The sequence below is a fragment of the Tribolium madens genome, unplaced genomic scaffold (genome assembly GCF_015345945.1).
Source record: "Tribolium madens isolate multiple individuals breed KSU strain unplaced genomic scaffold, Tmad_KSU_1.1 Scaffold_96;HRSCAF=242;Tcas5.2_LG5, whole genome shotgun sequence".
Taxonomy (NCBI): Eukaryota; Metazoa; Arthropoda; class Insecta; order Coleoptera; family Tenebrionidae; genus Tribolium; species Tribolium madens.
Window position 1 is genome coordinate 6,658,814 of NW_025401068.1, and position 11,419 is coordinate 6,670,232.

Consider the following 11,419-nt stretch of genomic DNA (forward strand, 5'->3'; position numbering starts at 1 on the left):
TTTATTATATAAAAATGTTTGTTATCAACAAAAATTCCCATACAAAAAACACACATACACAAATGACTGTGTTAATTACCAAAGCGTTAAAGCTGCGATGAAACTTATCTCTATTAAGACTCGCATTACTGCTAGCCCTACTGACTTGCAAGGGAGCATGCAGCGCCTTCCACCTCTTCCCCGTCAAATCCGAATTAACCACTCCGCTCCTATAGTAAACCAGACGATCATCGGCCCCCACTGCAAAAACTTGGTCGTTGGCGGCGACACTGATTTGTGCCATCCGGCCGACCATTTCCACCCATCCGCATCCAGCAGCCAGCTCCTCGCTCATCCCCGCACCCTCCCCTTTCACCCCTTTTCTAAACCAGACTTGCTTGGTTTGGGTAACTGCCCAAACGGCGCAACTGCCCACAGAGAGCTGGCTTATTTTTAGATTGTCTCCGGGGCCTCGGACTTCCACCCAAGAATCACCGGTGAGGCAATCACGAGTGACTCCGATACGAACTAGGGCGCGGCCGTCAAGGAGAGACGCCCAGACTAGACCCGTGGGGCCCACGTTGATTTGGTTTACTTCGCTGCCGAGAGGCACTTGGATAGGATTCCAACGGGCCCCCTCGGGAGACTTCGTACTGACGCCAGTACGAAACATGACCTACCCAAAGAGAGACATGTTTCTTCAGATTTACAAATAAATTAATGACAAACCCGGTTGTGTGAAGTTACGGCCCAAACCAGCATTGTGCCGGGCTCCGCCCCCGCTACCGATTGCCCCCCGATTGATATGTCAATGAATGGCTCCTTTACAACCAAATTTAGTTACAAAAAAGACAACAAATGAAGCAAATTCTTACACTTGTGGCGTCTTTGTGTAAGGGGGCTATCGCACACCACGAATTCATCGCGCTGTACCTCCGCGATCTCACCCACAGTCGCCGCCTCACGCAACTCTTCCACTGCTTCTTCGAATAATACTGCGACGGAAAATCGACCGCATAGGTCCACCCCTGGTGGTCCAAAGGCTGCCCATCCAGCGTCAACTCCAACTGCCAATCGCCCTCCCATTGCCAAGCCATTGACGGCAGCCTAATTTTATCAATTGAGCGATCAACGGTGCCGTCAGCATTCGAAAAATGGTAGCGATCTGTCGGTAAAAGACGCGACGAGAAGCCTTCAATCGGAAGCCACCTCTAAAAGCTCCAAGTTATCGAAAAGCATACCACTCTAAAGATCCACCTCATTTTCGTAGGACTCTTCTCGGACTCGAATAGGAATGTCGAGGCCGTGGACGTACACGTAGATTTGGTGGTCGCCCCCTAACGCCCATAGGAAGTGCGGGACTGCAGCTAGTTTTTTGAATTCTTGTCCGGCGTAAGGAATTTCGCGCCACATCGTCCCCGTGGTGGAGAGGGTGTGGACGCGCCCCTCACTGTTTATACCAAAAAGAAGAGAACTAGGCATTTTGGAATGTTTACAATTTCATCGCACCAACACACCGTCACCGACACACATAACCAAATCTGTCACTTTTGACATTGATTTATAGACTTGCAAGTTTTACATAATATCGAAAATTGCAGTTGCCCATCTAATGTTTCAAAATATTTTAATATCCGCTATGGGCTACTGTTTTTAAACTCTTTTTTGTTACAGTTTGTGAAAGCTTTTTTTTTAATTGTCTAACGATAAAAAATCAATGCAATTTCAATTACTTGGCGCCCTATATTAGCGGATCATAAATTATTGAAATATTAAGAAAATGAACCTTGACAGATGTGAGATTGGTGGCCCTGCTTCAGCTTAAATGTCAAACGTGATTCTAACCCATTATGCGTCAAAACAATTTTTGAATTGGATTCAATATTTTTCTACCAAAAACGATGGCTGAGAAAGATTTAGAACCCTCAGAGCTCGATAAACTCCTCGATAAGACAGATTTAGAGTACATGCTGGAATTCGAGACCCAAATATTCCTAGACATCCTTCACAAAGATGGTTTAGTGGTTGCAGCCAAGTAAAGCCTTATTCAACTTGGTCAAAAATCGTTTTAAATTACATTTTTAGGGGTCTTAACCTTGATTTAGTTCTTTTAAACCTTTTCAAGGTATTCAGCGATCCGGGTAACTTAGTTATAGTCTTAAATGCAACCGAAGCAGAAGAAAAATTCTTCATTAATAAAATCAACGATGGTAACATTCATAGCACAACCTTTAACATCAGCACCACTAATAGGTTGTTTCTAGTATGCCATTAATAGAATAGTAAACATATCTTTGCAGAGAAGACGCGTATTTATCAGGAGGTATTCACTTCATCACAACTAGGATTTTGGTTGTTGATTTGCTTAAAAACCGAGTTCCCATTGACAAAATCACAGGTTTTGTTATTTTACGTGCTCACAAAGTCCTCGAAAGTTGTCAAGAGGCTTTTGCGTTGCGTTTATACCGCCAAAAGAATAAAGTATGTCGTAGAAAAAAATATATTATTCAACACGTGGTAAAAATTTTGTAGACAGGTTTCATTAAGGCATTTTCAAACAGTGTGCAAAGTTTTACAATGGGTTTTGGCCACGTAGAACGGATAATGCGAACGTTATTTGTCAAGGAATTGTATATTTGGCCTAGATTTCATTCGATGGTTATTCAAAGTTTAAAACAATACGAAGTGAGTTAACTGATATTAATTGACTTTATGTATTCCGGGCATTTTTAGCCACAAGTGATTGAGTTACATGTCCCAATTTCGGAAAATATGAGCAAAATGCAAACTTACATTTTGGATTTAATGAATATTACCGTTAAGGAATTGAAAAGAATTAATAAAACAGTGGAACTGCAAGTAATTTAAGTCGATCTAGTATTACGTAATGGGAATTAATTTTTGTTTCAACAGGAAATTACAGTTGAAAATTGTTTGACCAAACAATTTCAAAAAAATCTCCAAATTCAATTGGACAATATTTGGAATCAGTTAAGCGAAAAAAGTAAACAACTAGTGGCTGATTTAAAGACGTTACGTCATTTGATAATGTAAGAATAATTATCTTTCTAAAAAATTAAAAAGAAAGAATTTTTTTAGTACAATGCATTATGCCGATCCTGTAACATTTTACTCGACTTTGTCAACCTATAGGTCAATGGAATATGCCCAAACGGCCACTTGGGTACTCACTGAACCTGCAGAATTACTCTTTTCTCAAGCAGGTTCATTGATTTTTACAGGAGATAGAGGTAAAATTGAGTTTAAATAAAACTCGGCCTGAAAACTAGAAATATTTTAGAACTTAATCCGGAATTTTGTCCAAAATGGAAGTCTCTACTAGAACTCCTAAAAGTCGAAATACCTCACGAGATCGCAAAATCGAAAAGTGGTGAAAATATAATTTTGATACTGTGTACAGACCACAAAACTTGTTATCAGTTAAATCAGGTAATAATAAAATTGTTCATAATGTTAAAAATCAATTTTTTATTCAAGTTATTGTCACACGGACCTCACAAATATTTGTTCCTAAATGCTCTTGATAAGAAAGTCACCTTTAAAAAGATCAATGATTCGTTTCAACAATGTGGAAAAATAGATGAGGTCCCAGAACCGGCCAAAAAGCCCAAATTAGACGAGAGTAATATCGAAGATAAACCACAAGAGGAAGAAATAAAAAGTAGTTACGTCTTAACCATGTCCCAAACACCCAACGACGAATCTCAATACATTTTCGAACAATGTGACGAATTGGAAAACCTGAACATAACCCAAATTTGTCAGTCCGTAACCGCCCCTACTGTCCTCATCCAAACGTTCAAAGGCACTCCTGGCACCATCAACCTCCAACGCACCCTCCACGAAATCAACCCCTCTTTTATTATAATGTACCACAGCAACATTACGGCAATCCGCGAAATTGAAATGTATGAAGCCCACCGGAAACGCGATGCGCCCCTTAAAGTCTATTTTCTGATCCACGGTGAAACGGTCGAAGAGCAAAGCTATTTAACGTCGCTGCGACGCGAAAAAGAAGCCTTCGAGTATTTGATTGAGACGAAATCGAAAATGGTGGTACCCGAAGACCAAGACGGAAAATCAGACCTCTGTCTTACCCTCCAACGCGATCTTATATCCCCGAGTAAAAATACAAGGCACGGGGGGCGACCCGAGGAAGTCTCCAGGAAGTATGTTATAGTCGACATGAGGGAGTTTCGGAGCGAATTGCCGGCTCTTATTCACAAACGAGGGGTAGATATCGAGCCGGTTACTATCGCAGTAGGGGATTATATTTTAACACCGGAGATTTGTGTCGAAAGAAAGAGCCTTTCGGATCTTGTGGGGTCGCTAAATAGCGGTAGGTTGTATCAACAATGCACTCAAATGTTTAGATATTATGCAAAACCCATGCTTTTGATCGAGTTTGATCAAAATAAGCCGTTCTCGTGGCAGGTAAACAACAAAACAATTAAATATTTTTGAAACAATTAAAATTTTTAGAACCAGTATATGGTCTCAAGTGACACTAATAGTTTCGATATTCAGAAAAAATTGCTCTTGCTGTCGCTACATTTTCCGAAATTGAAAATTATTTGGAGCCCTAGTCCATATGCTACAGCTCAGTTGTTTGAGGAATTGAAAGTAAAACAACAGAATTTTAAACAAAACTCTACTTTTGTGTACTTTTAGGATGGTAAAGAGGAGCCTAACGTGGAATACGCGGCCGCAATTGGAGGCAAACAAGACCTAGACCTTGTGGAGACCAAATACAACAGTAATATTTACGATTTTGTCCAAAAACTCCCAGGGATCAATTCAAAGAACATCGATGTGTTTCTACGCCAAGTGAAAAGTATGGACAATGCGATTAAAATGAGTAAAGACGAATTGAAAGAAGTGTTGGGTAATCCAAGTGATGCACACGCCTTGTATGGAGCCCTTCACAATGACCAAAACCCCAAGGAACTGGAAACTAAGTCTAAAGGTCAATGGGCGAAAAAACGTTTCGCTAAAAAGAAATAATACTTGTCACTGTAGATATTATTTTTTTTAAATAAATTAATAAGCAAGCTGTAAAATGGAATTGCACACTTTTAAGGAATGTAGAGGAGGAGGTACCTGGGTGATTAAGGCAAGGCGTGGAGATCATAGTTCGTGTACAAGGCTTCAATTCGCGTATAAACCGCGTCTGTTGCATCCAAAGTCTTTGGTAGCGTTTCTAAGGCCTCTTTGACGCCGATTTCGTCGCCGCAGACCTTCTTTAAGAGTTGCTCTCGCGTCGGAAGGGTGTACATGGCGATTTGGGCCCCCTTTCTTATCATGTACGGGTGGTGTTTGGCTAAGGTACGGTCATAGGCTTCACGGCATACACCTCCAGTGTTTTCCTCATCTTTCAACTCGCCCACGTTTTTCAAAAATTCCCGAATGAAATCTAAACAATTATCAAATCATTGCATTTTTTTACTTACCTAATCCACGGTGCAAACGTAATAAGGTCCGACTACCGGACGTGTACCCTTTCTTGTGTAATAATTGATTGTCGCGCTCATATTCAATCATTTTTTTCACAGTTACAAAATTATCCGAAATTTTTTCATTTGCGAGGAATTCGGCCAAAACATCCATTTTTGATTTGAGATCTTTGCTCACGAAACCAAAGACGGTGCCCATTAGAGTAAAAAACCTTGAATGGGGGTTGTAAAGCCTTTTTTATTGTGAACAAAACTATGACTCACTTATTCAATTCTTCGTAGCTGTTAAGGTAACCTTGAAGCTGCACGTCATCTTCTTCACAGAGAGCTGATGAAAAGTTTTCTTCAACTACTTTCAAGTCAAATTTTTCGCTATTTTCTAGGGCCATATTGCAGAAATTCAAAAAATTGAAAATTTGGATAGAATTGAGGTTAGGGATCTACGAGATACGCGCTTGCGTGGACACGTCAATTTGAAAAAATTTTAAATAAAAATTGTTTAAAACCAAACTGACTTAAAACTTTTATTATTATTCCTTACATAAACATCACAGTATTATTTTATTATACTTAAGGCAATAAAGATATGTCTTAAAAATTTGTTTATAGACGTATAAAAATATTAATATCGTACAAATATGTTTGTTCTTAATAATACTCTAAAAATTTCATTTAAGTTAATATTATAATGTGGTGGACGTTACTGTGCTAACGCCGTGAACAAACATTGTCGGAGGAAGATTTCTTGAGATAATGTCCAATTTCTGGTAGTATGCCTCTTTCTCAGAATCGTTATTTGGAGGCGGCGGAAGATATATAAAAGTCACTACCGTGTCCGAGGTTTGTTGCAATATCAAATTATTAACGCTAAAACAATTTTCGTAAAATGTAATTTTAGACTTAATCAGTTAGACAATACTGCCAAATTTGACATCTAATCTTTTATTGTTAATTTTGTTGTTAATTATTATTGTTGTGTGTTTAAAAAATCACCATCTTTTATTACCTTTTTAAGTACGTTTCCATTTGGTTTCCATGCGATTCAATGACATTACTCCAGCCTGGAACCGGAAAAGGCGTTGCTGCAATCCTCAACTTCTTCAAAAGCAAATGTAATTTCTCGATATGACTCTGCCCATTCGGACTTAACGTAAAGCGAGTCTGTCTTGCCTCGTCACAGATACATAAACGCAATTTCAGGCGACTCCAAAGAGGCACCATGTTAACAATACACGCCAACTGCATCATGAACAACGAAGTCGTGTCAAACGCATCCATTTCACCTGGATTTAAGAAATTAACAGGCCAAACGTCTATATATTTCTTCGTCCAATTTTTCTTCGTATCTTTCTTCAATTTGGGAAAATTCCGACATAAACATAAATTTTTGTTCATCTTGAGTACATCCCCCATCATTTGGACGTATTCCAAAGCCTCTAATTTCTCTTGCGAATTTAGGGGAAACACATCATTACCGAAATCGTTGTTTTGGTACGACGAATCGCCGCTTTGCAGGAAATCATATTGGTATTCCTCGTCCAAGAACCCCAAAACGACCGTGTTTGGCTTCATGGCCCCCATTCCTGATAGTCTCGCCAAATGTCTCAAGCCGTCCCTTACCGAAGGGGCTACAGTCAACTCGACGAAAGCTTTGACTTTCAAATGATCGACTAAATTCAACCAATGCAATTGCATGTCGAGAGTCGGGTCCGGTCCTAGCAAATCCGGATCGCCTTTAACCACATGCCCCAACACGTATAGCCCCCCCTTTTTCAAATCGTTGATAAAATCGATTAAAGGACAAGCCGATCGGGGGCTGTTTACAAGTAAAAGCACTTGCGGCCGCCAAAATTTAACATGGTCTTTGCGAGAATCAAGCAATAGAAGATATTTGCGGACTTGATGAAAAATTAATGCTTGAGAAATACTCCCCCAATGTGCCTCTTTGGAAGGGGAGAAAAGGTGCAGAAATATAAACAAAAAGAGACATAAAAGAATACTACAAAAGGCGTAAATCGGACTAATAACAAACATCATAATTATAGTCCCCACAAGACCCAAAAGGGCAGTATGCCAAGTGAAATATTTAAAAGAGGGACGGAAATTGGGAGCACTTGCAAGTTCGAGGCCCAAACAAGCCAAATTCGTCGCTAAGTAGCTCAAAAGGAAGAGAACTGAATTTAATTGGGCGATTATATTAAGGGATCCAATTAAAAGAACAAGTTGGACAAGGAGCCACGACACAAGGACGGCGGCGACGGGGTTGCCTTTCCAAGTCCCTTTAGGCACAAAAGACAATAGTGGACCTAAATAGTTTTGTTAGTTTTGTTGTTTAATAAATGAAAGACATACCAAAAACGTTATCTTTTGCCAAAGCTTCCAAAACACGTGAACCCCCTATAACATTGCTTAAAGCAGCCGACCAGGTGGCTGTTAACAACCCCACGGCCACGCTAGGGGGAAAAACACTAACCCCCGCCATAAATAAATAGTTGTTTTGTATCAATTCGGTTGTACAAGTAAAAGCGGTAAAAAATGAAATCGTTATGTAGACTATTAAAGTAAAACCTACAGCCGATAAAGTGCCACTTGGTATTGACTTTCCCGGATTTTTCAATTCACCTAAAGAAGATCAACAATTATGTGAAAGAATGATTAAAGATTCAGTGATTACCGCTCATATTAGCTCCTGCCATAATTCCAGTGACCCCGGAAAAAAGTACCCCAAAGACTGACGCAAATGTCACCCTTTCACCATTAGCTGTATAATCTTTGCCATATTGTGAATACAAATTCGACGTCAATGTTTCCATACGAAATCCTGTGTAATTTTCAAAAACACGAAATGTTTCGTTTTGAAAAATAAGCCTGTTTGAGTCTGGTACGGCTACTTTCTGGGGGCCTTGATAAAGAAAACTGAAAATTGTAATTCCCAGACAAATTAATACGCTTGCGAGAATTATAACTGTGGTTTTGGCAAACATAGCAGCTCCTATTAAGCAAATTAGAAGATTCAGAGTATTGAGGCACACACAGTAGAGGAACTGCCACCAATGGCCGTCTGGAATTAATCCCTTGACTAAATATCCGGAAGGGCCAAAATTTTCGACAAGTCCCTCCACGCATCCTGAGATACATAGGGCACTGCTGACGATATTTGCTAAAAAAAACAAAGTGCCTATTGAGCCCCCAAATTCTGGGCCTAAAGTCCGGCTTATCATAACTGAACTTAAAGAAATAACTTAAAGAAATACAAATCTGGCTTTAAATTTGTCTTGTTTTTAAATGGAAAGGATACAATAAGCGCCGCCCCCTTCCACAGCCCCATTTGTCGAAATCGCACAAATCGAGGCAACCGTAAACACCAAAATGAGATAAGCTATCATGAACTGTGCAAGAGTGACCAATAATCCCGCATTTCCGACGATATACCCTACAGATAAATCAAAATAGCTGACGTAACACATTTTTGTGTGGTTACCCATTCGCAAAAAAATAAGAGCTGAAAACATCGATAAGGTCACGGGACTGAAAACTCCCGCAAACGTTCCTAAAGTCCTCGTCTCTGATTGTTCGGTAAAAGACCCAAACTCGACATAACTGGGGCCTGAGTTACTCGGCTGTCCCTCATTTTGGCCCAAAAGACCGGCGATTTTTTTCATAAAACCGCGACTATGGCCCACTAAAGGAGTTTTATCGGCGACATCAGGGTTGTTCGTTGAGCCTGCCTCGGGGGCTAACATTTTGCCACTAAACACCAACACACAACATGAAAATGGGGAGTAAACAAATAAAATGAAATAACTGTCAAATTGACGTTTACGGGAGCGACATCTATTTGAAACGAGAAGTTGCGAAAAGCTCTGGAATTCTGCTGATTTTCTGTTTATTCAAACGATTTAGGTATATTGACATTAGATAAGCGTAACACTGATTGAAACTAGAAAAATCAATAATTTTTACAATACAAGACAAAATTGATAATTTGATAAAAAATTTAATCGAACTTTACAGGCTTCTGTATTACCGATTTTGAATATTGACAGAGGTTATGTAATTTTTTAATGTATTTTGCAAAAAAAAATCAGAATGGCTGAGGAAGTTGACTCTGAGGGTGTAACAGACTCTCCCAAAAAAGGTAAAGGCGCTATTTTTTTCTCAAAGTAATTATTTTGTTAGGTCCGACTTTGTCGACCTCAACTTCAAGTTTCGAGGCTTTGGACCCCCACGACCCCAATTTAAGCCGTTTAGCTACTACTATGTTTAATAAAACCTCTGATTATTTATACGGCGAGTTAACTTCAACTCTCGATGATTACCGTTTGCTTGAAAACATGAATCGTGCGACGATTACGAAATATTCAGACATGAAACACATCGCCGCTAACGTTTCAAAAAGCATACAAGAATTAAATGAGAAATGTAACCTGAATTTTCTATTTTGTACCACTGATTTATTACTAATTTTTAGACAATTCTCTGCAGCCATACTTGCAACAAATTGATCAAATTGAGGACAGTGTAGTGAAATTAGAACAAGCTGCATACAAATTGGACGCGTACTCGAAACGGTTAGAGGCCAAGTTTAAAAGTTTAGAAAAGCGATAATTTAGCTTTTGACTAATGCGTCTAAGTCGAGTTTTTTCTTGTGCATTGAGTCTTGGATACGTTCTTTGATACGTCGCACTCGCAACGCATCAACACAGTCAATGAACTCATCCATTTCTTTTTTACAATTCAACATACAGTTGGGATTGCGCCCCAGACACTCTAACAACTGCAATTAATTAATTAGGGCTAAAGTTTTCTTGTTACCTACTAATTCCCGATTCCTGCAATAAACAGGTATATTTTTCGATTTGAGTTTCTTTTCCAATTTATCCACCATTTCATTGAAAGCTTCTTCAGTTAAACCATTCTGTTTGCTGTGGACATCATCCAGACACTTCAATTTTGCCATCCAACGATCTTCAAACGATAATTTATTGTCGGACTCGTCTACAACATCGATTTTTTTCATATGACAATTTGCATAAACCTGATGTTACCATTAAGGAATTGGTCGACACAAGCCCGTGATAAGTTAAATTTATCAATATCACATCTGTTACAAAAAAATGTGTTACCCATTACGAAGAATTTGGCGGCTCGTGACACGAGCCGGACGTTTTGACATCATGGCAATTTGAGATGAATTATTTTAAATTTCTCAGCCGTTACCCTTGACCTATACGGTCACGGATGATCCTAGAATTATTACCTACGGAGTGTTAAAAGCCCTGAATTTTCCTATGACTCATTTTATTAATTTTTAATTATTTAATCCTGGTGCTAATTCGACGAAAAATCATTTTGTTTACAAGTCGATAATTTATGACGAAAATAATTTGTTTTATGTTAAGACGACTCAATCAAGATTGATTAATTGTTAAGAATACGTAAATTTTGGAAACTGCTGGTTATGTTGAAGATGAGCAAGAACAAAAAACGATCTCATCAAGTCAAAGTGACCAAATTCAAGGCCAATGAGATTTTTCTGTTCAAAAATATTATCTAATCCCGGAACTGGTTACATGTTTTTACGCTGTATTTCATCAAAAATAAATAAATTATAATATGTGATTACGTCTCGATATTTGGTCACGTTTTTCTCACCCTATTATTATTATTATTATGGCCAAATTAGAATTTTCCCAGAGATAAAAGTAAAAGCAAAGTCTGTGGCCTATTGATGTCACTTAATAGTACAGTCTGGTGCATACTAAATGCTCACAAATTACAATCATTTACACATTTTTTGTGCGATTCTACGTCAGACCAAGACACAGTAAAGTCTTTTTATAACAGACATTAACTTTTACAATGCGCGTTATTATTGAATAGTTAACAATTATCCGAAGGTTAAAAATATTCTCACTTGCTCATCTCATTGCCGTTTCCACAAGTTATAAAATTACGCAGTCAAG

At 38.8% G+C, this 11,419-nt stretch overlaps 6 protein-coding genes across 11 annotated transcripts in view; 2 read left to right on the top strand and 4 right to left on the bottom strand.

Annotated features, from left to right (window-relative positions):
- LOC123013705 (tectonin beta-propeller repeat-containing protein) overlaps positions 1-1,517 on the bottom strand; it is a 4,640-nt gene extending 3,123 nt beyond the window's left edge. For 2 of the 4 annotated variants that reach the window (XM_044412423.1, XM_044412422.1), the window contains exons 1-4: positions 1,237-1,517; positions 855-1,190; positions 709-801; positions 146-655 (exon numbers count right to left, since the gene is read on the bottom strand). In XM_044412423.1, coding sequence (XP_044268358.1) covers positions 146-655; positions 709-801; positions 855-1,190; positions 1,237-1,461 — 1,164 coding nt within the window. In that variant the 5' untranslated portion in view covers positions 1,462-1,517. Of the gene's footprint in view, positions 1-79; positions 656-708; positions 802-854; positions 1,191-1,236 lie in introns of all 4 variants that reach the window. The other 2 variants (XM_044412421.1, XM_044412419.1) reach the window with 1 other exon arrangement.
- A 254-nt stretch (positions 1,518-1,771) lies between these two features.
- On the top strand, positions 1,772-5,059 carry LOC123013707 (DNA repair endonuclease XPF). Of its 2 annotated transcripts, none has more exons than XM_044412427.1 (11): positions 1,772-2,014; positions 2,065-2,232; positions 2,280-2,460; positions 2,512-2,664; positions 2,713-2,838; positions 2,893-3,029; positions 3,079-3,230; positions 3,281-3,429; positions 3,478-4,434; positions 4,483-4,619; positions 4,672-4,870. In XM_044412427.1, exons 1-11 carry the CDS (start codon positions 1,881-1,883, stop codon positions 4,730-4,732), a joined length of 2,355 nt encoding a protein of 784 aa, XP_044268362.1. In that variant the 5' UTR covers positions 1,772-1,880; the 3' UTR covers positions 4,733-4,870. The 2 variants fall into 2 exon arrangements, with proteins under 2 accessions (XP_044268362.1, XP_044268361.1); XM_044412426.1 differs by having other exon boundaries at positions 1,774-2,014; positions 4,483-4,623; positions 4,672-5,059.
- LOC123013715 (ceramide-1-phosphate transfer protein) lies at positions 3,449-5,922 on the bottom strand. The gene is made up of 3 exons (XM_044412437.1): positions 5,718-5,922; positions 5,451-5,665; positions 3,449-5,413 (listed from the first exon to the last, which is right to left on the bottom strand). Exons 1-3 carry the CDS (start codon positions 5,840-5,842, stop codon positions 5,109-5,111), a joined length of 645 nt encoding a protein of 214 aa, XP_044268372.1. The 5' UTR covers positions 5,843-5,922; the 3' UTR covers positions 3,449-5,108.
- A 41-nt stretch (positions 5,923-5,963) lies between these two features.
- Positions 5,964-9,726, bottom strand: LOC123013706 (solute carrier family 12 member 9). Of its 2 annotated transcripts, none has more exons than XM_044412425.1 (6): positions 8,935-9,726; positions 8,752-8,886; positions 8,128-8,655; positions 7,806-8,075; positions 6,460-7,759; positions 5,964-6,320 (listed from the first exon to the last, which is right to left on the bottom strand). In XM_044412425.1, the coding sequence occupies exons 1-6, from the start codon at positions 9,194-9,196 to the stop codon at positions 6,137-6,139; spliced, it is 2,679 nt and encodes an 892-aa protein (XP_044268360.1). In that variant the 5' UTR covers positions 9,197-9,726; the 3' UTR covers positions 5,964-6,136. The 2 variants fall into 2 exon arrangements, with proteins under 2 accessions (XP_044268360.1, XP_044268359.1); XM_044412424.1 differs by having other exon boundaries at positions 8,128-8,676.
- Positions 9,438-10,309, top strand: LOC123013718 (biogenesis of lysosome-related organelles complex 1 subunit 2). Its single transcript, XM_044412440.1, has 3 exons — positions 9,438-9,591; positions 9,633-9,875; positions 9,925-10,309. Exons 1-3 carry the CDS (start codon positions 9,543-9,545, stop codon positions 10,059-10,061), a joined length of 429 nt encoding a protein of 142 aa, XP_044268375.1. The 5' UTR covers positions 9,438-9,542; the 3' UTR covers positions 10,062-10,309.
- Positions 9,877-11,370, bottom strand: LOC123013720. Its single transcript, XM_044412441.1, has 3 exons — positions 10,502-11,370; positions 10,273-10,451; positions 9,877-10,230 (listed from the first exon to the last, which is right to left on the bottom strand). The coding sequence occupies exons 1-3, from the start codon at positions 10,581-10,583 to the stop codon at positions 10,063-10,065; spliced, it is 429 nt and encodes a 142-aa protein (XP_044268376.1). The 5' UTR covers positions 10,584-11,370; the 3' UTR covers positions 9,877-10,062.
- Between the last annotated feature and the right edge of the window lie 49 nt (positions 11,371-11,419).

Bases quoted from the DNA above. Each gene is read 5' to 3' on its own strand.
- LOC123013707 (XM_044412426.1), top strand. From the start codon at position 1,881: ATGGCTGAGAAAGATTTAGAACCCTCAGAGCTCGATAAACTCCTCGAT. The intron at 2,233-2,279 runs GTTGTTTCTAGT...ATATCTTTGCAG, and splicing joins AACATCAGCACCACTAATAG to AGAAGACGCGTATTTATCAG. The intron at 2,665-2,712 runs GTGAGTTAACTG...GGGCATTTTTAG, and splicing joins AAAGTTTAAAACAATACGAA to CCACAAGTGATTGAGTTACA.
- LOC123013715 (XM_044412437.1), bottom strand. From the start codon at position 5,842: ATGGCCCTAGAAAATAGCGAAAAATTTGACTTGAAAGTAGTTGAAGAA. The intron at 5,666-5,717 runs GTGAGTCATAGT...CCCCCATTCAAG, and splicing joins AGCTACGAAGAATTGAATAA to GTTTTTTACTCTAATGGGCA. The intron at 5,414-5,450 runs GTAAGTAAAAAA...ATAATTGTTTAG, and splicing joins ACGTTTGCACCGTGGATTAG to ATTTCATTCGGGAATTTTTG.
- LOC123013706 (XM_044412424.1), bottom strand. From the start codon at position 9,196: ATGTTAGCCCCCGAGGCAGGCTCAACGAACAACCCTGATGTCGCCGAT. The intron at 8,887-8,934 runs GTAACCACACAA...ATTTATCTGTAG, and splicing joins TCTTATTTTTTTGCGAATGG to GGTATATCGTCGGAAATGCG. The intron at 6,321-6,459 runs GTAATAAAAGAT...AAATTGTTTTAG, and splicing joins ATGGAAACGTACTTAAAAAG to CGTTAATAATTTGATATTGC.
- LOC123013718 (XM_044412440.1), top strand. From the start codon at position 9,543: ATGGCTGAGGAAGTTGACTCTGAGGGTGTAACAGACTCTCCCAAAAAA. The intron at 9,592-9,632 runs GTAAAGGCGCTA...TTATTTTGTTAG, and splicing joins AACAGACTCTCCCAAAAAAG to GTCCGACTTTGTCGACCTCA. The intron at 9,876-9,924 runs GTAACCTGAATT...ACTAATTTTTAG, and splicing joins ACAAGAATTAAATGAGAAAT to ACAATTCTCTGCAGCCATAC.
- LOC123013720 (XM_044412441.1), bottom strand. From the start codon at position 10,583: ATGGGTAACACATTTTTTTGTAACAGATGTGATATTGATAAATTTAAC. The intron at 10,452-10,501 runs GTAACATCAGGT...TCGATGTTGTAG, and splicing joins TGTCGACCAATTCCTTAATG to ACGAGTCCGACAATAAATTA. The intron at 10,231-10,272 runs GTAGGTAACAAG...AATTAATTGCAG, and splicing joins ATTGCAGGAATCGGGAATTA to TTGTTAGAGTGTCTGGGGCG.